The sequence below is a fragment of the Coptis chinensis genome, chromosome 5 (genome assembly GCF_015680905.1).
Source record: "Coptis chinensis isolate HL-2020 chromosome 5, ASM1568090v1, whole genome shotgun sequence".
Lineage (NCBI taxonomy): Eukaryota > Viridiplantae > Streptophyta > Magnoliopsida > Ranunculales > Ranunculaceae > Coptis > Coptis chinensis.
In genome coordinates, this window is record NC_141460.1 from 86,382,948 (window position 1) to 86,395,022 (window position 12,075).

The 12,075-nt window shown below is 40.0% G+C and overlaps 1 protein-coding gene across 3 annotated transcripts; it reads left to right on the forward strand.

Annotated features, from left to right (window-relative positions):
* The first annotated feature begins 1,289 nt into the window (after window positions 1-1,289).
* Window positions 1,290-7,963, forward strand: TIC (time for coffee). 3 transcript variants are annotated; one of them, XM_086561447.1, is made up of 12 exons: window positions 1,290-1,561; window positions 1,642-2,160; window positions 2,264-2,758; window positions 2,839-3,163; window positions 3,249-3,294; window positions 3,380-3,478; window positions 3,564-3,837; window positions 3,950-4,019; window positions 4,139-4,217; window positions 4,311-4,661; window positions 4,766-7,283; window positions 7,391-7,963. In XM_086561447.1, exons 1-12 carry the CDS (start codon window positions 1,459-1,461, stop codon window positions 7,432-7,434), a joined length of 4,923 nt encoding a protein of 1,640 aa, XP_086417573.1. In that variant the 5' UTR covers window positions 1,290-1,458; the 3' UTR covers window positions 7,435-7,963. The 3 variants fall into 3 exon arrangements, with proteins under 3 accessions (XP_086417573.1, XP_086417575.1, XP_086417574.1); XM_086561449.1 differs by having other exon boundaries at window positions 7,420-7,963; XM_086561448.1 differs by having other exon boundaries at window positions 1,293-1,561; window positions 2,300-2,758.
* Window positions 7,964-12,075: the final 4,112 nt, after the last annotated feature.

A 12,075-nucleotide genomic window follows, 5' to 3' on the forward strand; every position in this document is an offset into this window, starting at 1 on the left:
GGTGGTGGGCCTAGATATATGCCAGGTGGAATATAATACGAGTACACTCTAGTACTATAGTCACAATCAGCTGGATAAAACCAATAAGATTAGGCACAATCGATTGATAATTAATTGAGTAAACTATAGAAACTTGTCTTGTTTCTTAACTTCTCACTTTTCTGCTTAAAGTATTTATTTCTGTTCACATTGGATGAATAAAAGGCTATAGAACCTAAGCTACTAAAAATACATTAATTACTCACTCACTTAACCTGTACATTTATATCCACGTGTCATTTCGTTATTTGAACTCAGTCATTTCAGATGTTTAACCGGTGACATTAAAGTAACCCCTAAAAAAACAACTCTTTGAAAGATGCGCGTGGAAGAAAGCAACGAGACATTAACGTGTGCAAATTAACTTTTTATATATTTTTTTCTCCTTCCTTTTTTTACGACTTCGTTTTCTACTAATTTTTTGAGTTAAAAATAGTCGGTTTTGACCAAAAAGAACAAAATGATGTCACCCACTCACCACACTACTGCCACGTAAGCGACCAGACAAAAGGTACCCGCGAGGAAATTACACAATAGATCGGCAGATGACGTGGGTCCCATCCATCTCGAAAGTTCCGCAACAAAGGTAATTCATCCTCACCGTCCATAAAATTCAACGGCTGAGATATCTCTGCCTGGTCGACACGCACGAAGCGGGTGGTGGTTTCGGGTTTTTCGTATCAAGCTCAAAAAGCGATATTATTGCCACGTAAGATCTAAATCCAGGGCTCACCTGCTTTTGCTCACTAAAGTGTCTAATCTCAACCATCGATTTAGTTTCCGAAATTATCGGTGTAGGACCCACTTAAGGAAAGGAAAAGTAATAAGAAAACACACACGAGGCGTGGAAACGAAATAAATGGAAAATTTGACCGGTTAGATCCGATATTTTCATGGAGCAGTGAAGGCGGTCATACTTGGACCCACCAACTGCATGTGAACTCAATTTTAATTTTTTGTTTTACCGGAAACAAGCGGTAAACAGTAAAGACAGAATCACACGAGATACACTGATAGAGAGATAATGATACATGCGTTATTACAGAGACACGTGGATTTAAAAGTGTTCACAATATCCCACGGTGATAAATCCGCCATGCTGGCAATAAGTTGATAGAGTACGTGGGATTAGGTTTAGATCCACGGTTACGAGTGAAGTATGACTAGAGTAGAAAAATCTCAACCGTTGAGTGATGCTTTGGAGTGGATTTCGCGAAGTGTGAAAAACCCAAAAAGGAGATCAGATTAGTTCAGAAAGCAGAAAAAAGGCACAAGCTAAAAACACAGAGAGAGAAAGAGAGAGAGAAACGGAGGCGAAGAAAAATAAGAAGAAGAAGATACCTTCTCTTCTAACCTTCGTTCTGAACATTGGGTATTTATTGTATTAAGGATTGAAATTGATTTGATGAGAGGAGAAAAATGGATAGACATAGAGAAGTAAGAAGAACAAGTATGGCAGCTGCAAATGGATTATCAAGAAGAAGACAAAGAACAACAAGTAGTAGTTTAAGAGATTCACCTGGTTTGTTTTTTCCCATCAGATCTATATTCTCAATTTGTTTTCTTTTTCTTATTACTAATTTCATTTGGTTTCATTTACAGAAGAAGATGGTGGTATGGAATTACAAGAAACAAGTGGTAGATTACGAGATCGAGGAACAACAACCACAACAACAACAACGAGTAGTAAGAAAGAACGAGAACGAGATCGGATTAGTAGTCGAAATAATAATAATAATAATAAGAGAAGAAGACCTGAAAGATTGATACATGGAAATAGTAATAGAGAAGATGGTGGTGAAGAGAGTTCAGAAGACAGTCTAGATGATGAAGACGAAGATGACGATGAAGAAATGCCAGGACCCGGACCAGCTATTCGTATGCGCCCGCCTTCTAATAACAACAATCCATCTTCTTCTTCCTCAATTCTATCCAACCATCATCATCAAAATCTAAACCACAATAATAATAATAATAATCAGAATCAGAATCAGCTTCATCACAGAAAGAGTTTTCCACCTTCTAATAATAATCATAATAATAAGGTATTAAGACCGGCTACTACTCCTTGGAAAGTTTCCGATGAGATGGGTTTTTCAGTACCGAAAAAGGCTCGTTCAGGTAATTCTCAATGGATCCGGATTTGGACTTGTAGAAATTTTCCATTTTTCATTTTTCCAATTTAATTGTATTTTTATTTTTATTTTTTTTTGTTAATCTGCAGCTTCGACGAAAAGATCACATGAATGTTGGGTTTCAGGTGGTGGAAATGGAGGAAGTGGTGAGCTTTTGATTCATCGACAAGCTTCTACTTCACCAGCTCGACCGACAGGTGGCGCAGTTGTTACCCCGGCTTCATTAGCTCCAGGTTCACCATCGTCTTCAACAGCTTCGATTCGGAAGAAATTGAAGCCGTTGGGGAGCAACAAGCATAGACCACCGAAAGTTGTTTCTAGCAACAACAACAATAATAATAACAAGCCGCCGTCATCATCGACTCAGGATGAGATTGAAATTGAGGTTGCTGAAGTTTTATATGGACTAATGAGGCAATCACAAGGTCCTTCAAGGCAAGAAATTTCACAGCAAAGGTTAGATTCGAAAGATAGTAATGATGTGAAATCGTCACGAGTTTCTTCTCCGATTTCAGCTTCTCCTTCTCAGATTTCGAAATTGACTCAAAATTCCAGCTCATCTACTCCACCCATGTCTACTGTAGGTCAGTAAGTTCAGCTAGATGAATTTATCTAACTTTATTTTATTCACTCTATTGATGGGTTTGTTTTTTTTGATTTGCAGCACCAAAGAGGAAAAGACCGAGACCGCAGCATAAATTCGATGAGGAAAATTCAGCCAAGTTTGGGAATAAAAATGGTTCGATTGAGAGTGAGCAGATGCCGAAAATTGAGATTTCATCACCTAAACAAGTGAAAATTTCAGGATCTGTGGAATACGATTTTGGTAGTCAAGGTGTTGAGACGAAATCTGAAGTGGGCAGGCTAGTAGTAGTAAATGAAGAATCAGAAGTTCGAGATGGTCCAATTGTCACTTCTCCCAAAAAGGAATCTACTGCTGCCAAGGTGGATTTTGATTCCGAGAATGCGACAGCGACGACCACTAAAGCGTGAGCACCAATGATCTGTGTCTATTTTTATTTCTTGTAATTCAGATCTCTAATTTATTTGGATTTTTTTTTTTTTTTTTATCAGGTCTGTTGTTGTTGAGAGAGAAGAAACTTTCAAGTTTGATCTTATGGTGGGTTTGTGATTCTTGTTCTTATCTTTTTTTTTTCTTACTTTTTTTTTTCAGTTTAATAATAAAGTTTGTTTTTGATTTACAGGCTACTCCTTTGAAATCATCACCTGATAGGGACAGCGAAATGGGATTTGTTTCAGATTCCAAACCAACAATGCCTTGTTCGGAAAATAATACTGAAATGGTGAGTATGGTGAGAGGTGTTTTTTTTTTTTTTTTTTTTTTTACTTTGACTAATTTCACTGGTATGGATTTTGTTAATGGTGCAGAAAATGGAGGTTAGAGAAAATGTGGAGAAAATGACTAAAAAGGACGTGGAAGAATCTGTACTAGTAGAGAAGAAGAAGAAGACAGAGGTAATGGTTGAAGAGTGTGAGTCACAGAAATCAATTGTTGATTTACAAATTGACTTGGAGAAACAGAACAAGGATAGTGGTGGGCCCAACAGTGTCAGACAGCAACAGCAACAACAACCACTTCAAATGCAGCAGCAGTTGCAATCTAAAGTTACTATAAGAAATGAACCAAAGATGGAGAAAGTTGGTAAGTTATCTAGATCAACATAAATTTTTTAACCCTCAAAATGTGTATTTATTTTGTTTGGTTGTTGTGGGGAATAATCTGATTGGGTCTACCTTGATTTTTTGGTCTTCAGCTCAATCTAACTCTTCCTTGCCTTTGCCAATGACAATTGCTGGTTGGCCAGGAGGACTTCCTCCAATGGGGTGCGAATCTAATTACTTTATTGCTTTTTCCCCTTTGCTTTTTTCTTCATTATTAGTACATTCGTGCTGTGGATCTACTTTGGATGCTAAAGATGTTTTATTCCATGTCCATCAAGCAGAAATGTTGTCGGTCAAGTTAGACCTCTTCACGGAATGGCGACTTTGGATGGAAATCCTGCATCCTCAAATTCTGTACAGGTACTTGTTGAATTTTGAGCTCAATTTCACAAATTCTTCCATACGTTGTCTTCCTCCCTTTTACTGAATTTGGTGATGGTGATTGAATTGCAGCCACCACATTTCCCTCTTTCTCAGCAAAGACCAAAGAGGTGTGCAACACATTATTATGTTGCTCGGAATATCTACTACCACCAACAAGTAGCAAAGATGAATTTCTGGCCTGCCGTAGCTGGATCACCTTCTATTTATGGGAACAAGCCCTACAATCTTAATGTTTTGCCACCAACAGAGGCAGCAATTATTGGGAGTCCCTTGTTGGGAAGCTTTCCTGGGAGGAATCCCATTCAAGAGAAAGTTCAAGTGGAGGGGGCGAAGGAAAAAAGTGCAGTTGTCACAAATTTCATAGATCCTGCACAGAGAAAGCAGCTGGTGCTTCAGCAACCGCCACAGCAAGCGGCTCTTGTACGGTCCTAGCTCTCATTTTAATGATAACATTTTGTTGATTTTCCTCCAAGTACTTTATAGAGGTTAGTGGCCTTATATCCGTTTTTTTTTTCTGTTTGCAGCATGGCCCTGCTTTTATTTTCCCTCTGAACCAGCAGCAAGCCACTCCACTTCCAGCCAATAAATCTGGTGCTTCGAAGTCTTCTACTTCTAGCAATGCCGCTTCATCTATTGCTTCTCAATCTGCTGCTGGGGCTCCAGGGAACCCTTCAACCGCAGCAGCGGGCGCAACCACTATGAGTTTCAATTATGCGAATATGCCTGGCAATGAGGCTCAGTATGTAGCAATTCTGCAGAACAATGGTTACCCATTCCCTGTTCCTGCACATGTTGGTGCTGCACCAGCATTTAGAGGAACGCCTCCTCAGGCAATGCCCTTTTTCAATGGGTCATTCTATTCTTCTCAAATGATTCATCCTTCCCAGCTTCAGCAGCAACAGCAGCAGATTCAACAGCAGCTGCAACAGACTCAGTCTCAGCAACAGCCAGTCCAACAGGGTCATCAGAACACAAGTACATCAAGTGGTTCGTCATCCTCTCAGAAGCATCAGCAAAATCAACAGGCGAACCAACAACAACAGCGAGTACAGGGTGGTGGGGGCAATGTTGCCAGTGGAAACTCGAATAGCTTCCCTTCCTCGAAAAACCGTCCTCAGAAGCAGCAAAATCAATCTTTTTCAGTTTCTCATCAAGTTCGTCAGCATGAGGCAGATGTTGAAGATAGCCCTTCCACTGAAGATAGTAGGGTTTCTCAAATTCAAAAGAATGCTTACGGCCATAATTTTGTGATGCCGATACATACAAAGAATTTTGCATCAATGTCCTCAGCTGCGTTGGGTGGCGGCGGTGGTGGGATTCCTGGAGAAAGATATCAGCAGCAGCAGCCACTGCTGCCAAACTCAAAGGGTGGAGCAGAGCTCATTCCAGCTCAGGCATTTGCAATGCCTTTTGCTTCTTTCAGTGGTGGTCAAGCTGTTTCTGGGCTAGACTTCTCTTCAATGGCACAGAGTCATGTTATCTTCCAAAACCTCCCAGAGGCAGCTAGGAATGGGTACCCGTTTGCTGCCCAGGCTGCACAGCAGAAGAAGACCCACCAGAGTTCAGAGGAAGGAAAGGCAACTAGTGACTCGAACAATGTTGATGATGAAAGAAAAGCAGTGGCAGGAAAGGGTCAGCCAGGTATGGCACAGTCCATTGTGTTCTCTAGACCAGACTCTAATGATCCAGCAGTATCCACAATTCTTGGCAGCAGTGTTGTTGAGAGTTCTGCTCGAACTTTAAACCTCATTTCTTCTTCTAGCAATGGGAATCGAGCGCCTCGTTCTAATACGTCTACTACTGCAGCCCCACCCACATCTTCACCCACTGTTAATACATCTAGCTCGCAGCAGCAGCAGCAGCAGCAGCAACATATGCAACAGTTTCTTCAAAAGAAGCAACAGCATATGCAACTCGTGCAGCAGCAGCAGCAGCAGCAGTTACAACAAATTGCTGCGGCTACAGCAGCTCGAGGTAAGCCATCAACAACCAGCAGCAACAGTGCTTACTCTGATCGCCATTCTTCTTCATCATCCATGGCTGTCAAGTTTCAAAATACACAGAATGTTTTCCCTCAAGGACTTATCCAAGGTGGAAGTTCTGCTCAGTCTCCGCAATGGAAGAATACAAGGCCAAATGCTTCCCCGGGTTCTTCACCTTCTGTGCCCTCAACTACTTCCCTCAAGAACCTTCCTCAACAGCAGGGAAGGAACCAACAAGGTCACACACAGATATCTTTTGGAGTGAATTCTAAACAAGGAATGGCACAACATGGGCAACAAATCCCCAGTGGCAATCAGTCCCCATCTCCTCCTGTGGTTGTGGGGTCTCCACCAACTTCCAATACCAAAAGTGCTGGGGGCAGCCCAAGGGCATCATCAACGGGGAGCAAAGTGGGCTCAGCTCCTTCGTTATCTTCCCAACAGCAGACCAAAAACTCTTCGTCTGGTCCTAGCAGGAAGTCCTCTCCTGTTGGTGGAAGGAATGTGCCTTCAAATCTTGGTAATTCTCATGCCACCCCTGCACCTTGCTCAAACACAAAGTCCCAATCACACCATCACCTTACTCAACAGCAACAACAACAACAGCTGCAGCAGCAGCAACACCAACAGCTGCAGCAGCAACAACAACATGCATTACATCAAACACAACTCTTCTTTTCTAATGCATATATGCAAGGACAATCACCTCAGTCAACAAATACCACCGGGAACACCGCAGGTGCACCAAATAGTAATTACTACCAGCAACAAAGGCGACAACCATCAGAACAACATCTGCAACAGCAACAGCAACCATTGTCGTCTAGTACAACTTCTTCTGGAATGCTTTCATTGAGTCCTTCACTCACATTAGCTGGTACTGCAACATCTGATCCTGCTAAAGCAGCAAATATGAAAGGTGGATTACCCCCTCCAGGGCTTCTTCAAGCGGCACAGTTTGCTAGCCAGTCCGGTGGGCACCAATTCATGCCAACAGCGTTCCCATACATCCATTCGGTGCCTGCTGTGGTGAAACCAGCTGAACAGAAGCAACCAGCTGGTGAGTGAAAGCTTTACTACCGTACTTGATTTTCCCCGAATAGAAAAAATAAACTCAGTTCTATGGGGCTTCATTCATTTATGTAGCAAAAACGGTTTCTTGTCCAGGAAATGACAATTTACATGCCTGCTGGCAGCCTGAGAAGAGATGAAGATTGATGGAGCTGTCTCTCAAACTTCAGAGAATTCTCTGAACTCTTGACAACTACATGGCTTCCCCTGTTTATGGGGAGTGCCATGGGTGCACAGCACCAAGATTTCATCGGTTGGTCCGTGGGCATGATTTGGGGAGAGGGGAAGGATCGCAAAGTGCCAGTCACCTTCCGAAGTATATTGGATTGTGCATTTTGATACAACTGTGCAAATGTTGAAATGTTTGACAAAGTCTGTGTGAAGCACTGAGATTACTAATGTGAATGGGTGTTTTGTTGGTGAGACAGAATATTACTAATCTGGAAATAGTGAGCTTTCACGTAGTTTTTAATTTTTGTGGGCATATGTGGTGGTGTGTACATATAAGAATGAAGGAAAATCAATCTTCCCTTTTCTTCTTTGAATTCTTTTGATTCTTTGGGAAGGGAGGGGTGGATAGGAAAGGGGAAGAAAGCAATGTTTTGGGGTAATTGGAACTGTGGAAGCATCGAAATTTTATTAATACACTTCCCCACTTTTAGTTTTCAATTCTCTTATGTTTGCGTTCGTTTATCATTGTTTTGTTTTCGTTTAGTTATGGTTCGCATAAGAAACGTTAAACGTACCAAATGGTCAATAAAGTCTAATGGACCCCTTTGAAATCAAAGTTCTGATGAGCACTTGCCCGGTTGCCCACAACAATTCAAGCCATGTGCCCAAACTCTCTTTACTCGGTCACAATAGCACTGATAGGAACTCGAAGTACAGGTTTCATGGAATAATGTAGATTCAGGTTTCTGCTGTCCTGCAAATCGATTTGTGTATCGTATCTAATCGGCTCACAGCCCACTAGCCATAAAAGGCAGGTTTACACTCAGTTAAGAAAACATCACAGTGAAGAAGCTATTTACGTTGAAAAGTTTGAAGTCTCATTTAGTAGGATTCCTTGGATAGGCCAAGCAATTAAGGAAGCCAGTAGCCCAGTACAAGTTTTTTGCAGTACATAGAAGGGGATAAAAACGGTGAAAAGACAAATATCTACTATGGTATCCACTTACATGACCAGAAGAAACCTAGAAAGTGCGATTTGATATGAGGTAAGGCTTGGAATTTATATTATCTTAAATCTTTGCACCGAGTGATTTATGAGGATTTTTTGTGTACAAGGTGATGAAATTGCGTATGAATGCATAAGAAAACAAAATGACCCAGAAAAAGAGAGGGGATCCAAACAAAGTGGCAATGTCATTGTCACAATTCAAAGCAAACTTCTTGAGCTTGGGCAAATAGAAGCTCGACAAGTAATCTAACCGACCTACTTGGGCTTGGCTTGTTCTTCGTTTGCTCGAGCATTTTAATATGACCTGAGCCTGAACAAACGAATCAAGCTGGAGTACACTGAAGCTCAGCTCGTTGTGCTTGAATTTCAGCCTTAATAATGCAACAAACAAAGGAATGCCTCCAGAGCCAAGTTGGCTATTTGTATGTCAGGAAAAGCCTTAGATGGCAATCATTCAATGACAAGATGTGTCATGTGTCACGACATTTATTCTGGAAGCCTAATTTTGTTGAATGAAAAGGACATGCGCCATTGGATGAAAGGGTTTATCAAGTTTTTGATTGAGGCTATCCTGTTCAATGTGCTTGCGAGCTTGCACTTCAACTATTGGCACATCCACGGATTGCATCAGGTGCAAGTGGAGGCCAAACACAGAAACACTAACTTGCATTTGTGGTATCAAGCGATGGAAGTATTCAACTTTTCTTATCTATATATATTTAGTATATTCAATCACCTGAAAATTAGGAAAGGTTTTCGAATATAAAACCAAAATAATTTCACTCTCACGATGATCAGTAGTGTGTGAAATCAATTTTAAAAGCTGAAGCTTGATAAAGACAAAATGATTTGCAACAAAACAACTCAAGCTTTCGATTGAAAATGTTATAAAAGTGAAGACTGAAGGGTTGGAGTCAATATTATTGTCTCCAGATTGAACCTTGGAGGGAGCAATGATGGAAGAGGCGATAGTGCGTGTGAGCTCTTATCATGGATCGTATTTTTAAGAATTAATAATTGATGACGGTTGAAATGTGGAATAGCACTCTCTTTCTTAATTGTGTTCAACATTTTCAATTGAAGTATTTGGTATAGGCAAAAGAGATAAGGCTGATGTGGTGTTTCTTTTGGCTTTAGTTTAGGACAAAAACACGGCCAGCTCTACTGGTGAACTTTTTAGGGGTATTTGATGTGTTCACTAAACAAATATGAGAAAGGCTAAAGGAGTAGCATGTGGTCCACTGGTCCATACAAGAGTTACATCCATACAATGGTACAAGCGATTGGTATGTGGTCATGATCCTCTCACACATACTTGTAACTTCTGCTTAAATCGTCTCCTTGGTGGAGATTGCGGGTCTATTTTTGCATCGCACACTGTACTTGTAAAGGCTATGAACGGACAGTCAAGGCGTGTGAAAATACTGTCATTGTAAAGTCATTTAAAGGCTTCCCAGCCTACTCTACTAGAACAAACAACAATACAACTTTCTTTAGCAGCTAAAGCTTGAATGAAAGAGATGAGTTTAGGTCTTTCTAATTGAATGTATTTGGTTGATGACTACAAGTCTTTATATAGAGATTCAAGTCACAGACAAATAGTTAACTAATCAATGTGGGACTAAAACAATAATATAGACTGCAAAACTGGTTTTCAAGAGTTTACCAACTAATGTGAGACTATCACACAAAATACAAGGAGAAAGAGAACACTCTTGTTCATCTTCTCAACCAAACTCACATAAGTAATTTGAAATACTAAAAAGAGAATTCAAACAATCCCCCACTATTTAAAAAAACTTATAATCCCTTGCTATTTTGGAATTAGATATGACAAAAGGGTTAACGAAATGCTAGAGAGAATCAAAATTACACACAAAAATCCATGATCATCATCATGTAAGCTTGGTGCTAGAGGAGTTCATTTTTGCTGTAATTTTGGTAATGCTTAGTTTGCTTTCAGCCCAATAGAGGCATGACATGTCTCCATCCAACAAAACCAAAAATAGTTAAAAGATTGGTACTGTCCTGAATTATTTATCTCCTTATTATGCCCTCATCTTCCAACTCAACCCATGATAAGCACCCAAAACTGTTGTTTAAACCTCTTAAGAGCACTTTATTTATGTCAACTATGTTTGTAATAATATGAATGAATCACCATTTACTCTCTTTTGAATGTTTCAGGATTTGGAATTGAGTATGTGTGAAAATAAGTCCAATTTACATGGAAATGGAGCTAAGTTGATTGCTAGGAGAATTCCATGGACTTAAGCCAAGATTCAAGAGGAAAAAACCTTTAAAAAGCCCAAGTCAAAGAAGTCGAGCAAACCCGGACAACAAAAATGCTTAAAAGCCAACAGAAATTCAAATGGGTATACCTTTTGACTTGAACCTTGGATTAAGGTCCATTATATGTCAAACGACTGGCTCGAGAAGATCTTTCCAGTGATATGAATCCCGTTTGCACAAGACCAATATAAATGGATAATAATGGTGCCACAGTAAAACACTATTGAGAGATTTCACTAGAAAGTCACACCTCAATCTAGCTACTTTATATTCCAAATTATTTCAATTTGGAGCTCACACCAAGGAAATCACCCACCCAAAACTTTGGTAGTTATCACAACAAACTCAAACAAGCAAAACCACTAATTTATCATCACCCATAACAAGCAAACAATAAATAAGGAAGTAAATAATGTAAAGAGACACAAATATTTAGGTGGTTCGGTAAATGTTATCTACATCCACACAAGAGCCGAAGCCGAGTTTCCTAAAGAAAGATTGGAGAGTTTACAAGAGATATCAAGAATCAAGAACAAGAGGCCTCACTCAAACCCTAGCTCAATAGAGCTCCCACAATACCCAAGAAATGAATCTCTCAAAAGTTATCTCAACCCTAACCATAAGTTTCTTTATATAGGTGGGGAGAAAATTTCATGAGAAAATGGATTTGGTTATTGAAATTTCGACAAACTGTCAAAATTTCATAATATTTCATCAAGACGAATTTCGGTCGGTTCACCTAGGCCATCCAAACTTCTCAAGGTTGGTCACATCAAGCCGACTTCGAAACAGGAAGGAAGAAATGTGCATGGATCTCAGTTGGTTCTTTTGGGCCGTCCAAACTTCTTAAAGTTGGTCAGATCAGGCTGACTTCGATGCAGGAGAGAAAAAACTACACAAAAGGTGGGGGATAGTCTTTGACGTCAGTCAAAGAGTGAAAAAAAGCGGCTTAATCCAGCCATATATGTTTCACAATTGTTAGTTCCTCGCTACCATCACCGGAACAAAGCTAGACGGTTCCACAAACCCAACAAACACGTGCTCTTTTAGTATATTTTGGGTTTGTATGTAATGTAATATACTCTAATGATATTTTTGGCCCATTGACTAACCCACACATGTAAACCCTACTTGAAATATATAAAATTAGGGTAGCATCCAAATCCTATGATATTTTATTTTTATTAATTAGTTCATTTACTAGCCTCTCTTTTTAGCCTTTATTAATACAAACTTTTTAGCTTTTATCTTATCTAGTTTTCATGATTTTAATTCTTAGTGTAAGAGGAGTTCCAATGACAATTGACTA

What these genes read in the sequence shown, in the direction of transcription:
- TIC (XM_086561447.1), top strand. Translation starts at nt 1,459, where the DNA reads ATGGATAGACATAGAGAAGTAAGAAGAACAAGTATGGCAGCTGCAAAT. An exon ending in TAGTTTAAGAGATTCACCTG is followed by an intron (nt 1,562 to 1,641) that starts GTTTGTTTTTTC and finishes TTTCATTTACAG; the next exon opens with AAGAAGATGGTGGTATGGAA. An exon ending in ACCAAAGATGGAGAAAGTTG is followed by an intron (nt 3,838 to 3,949) that starts GTAAGTTATCTA and finishes TTTGGTCTTCAG; the next exon opens with CTCAATCTAACTCTTCCTTG.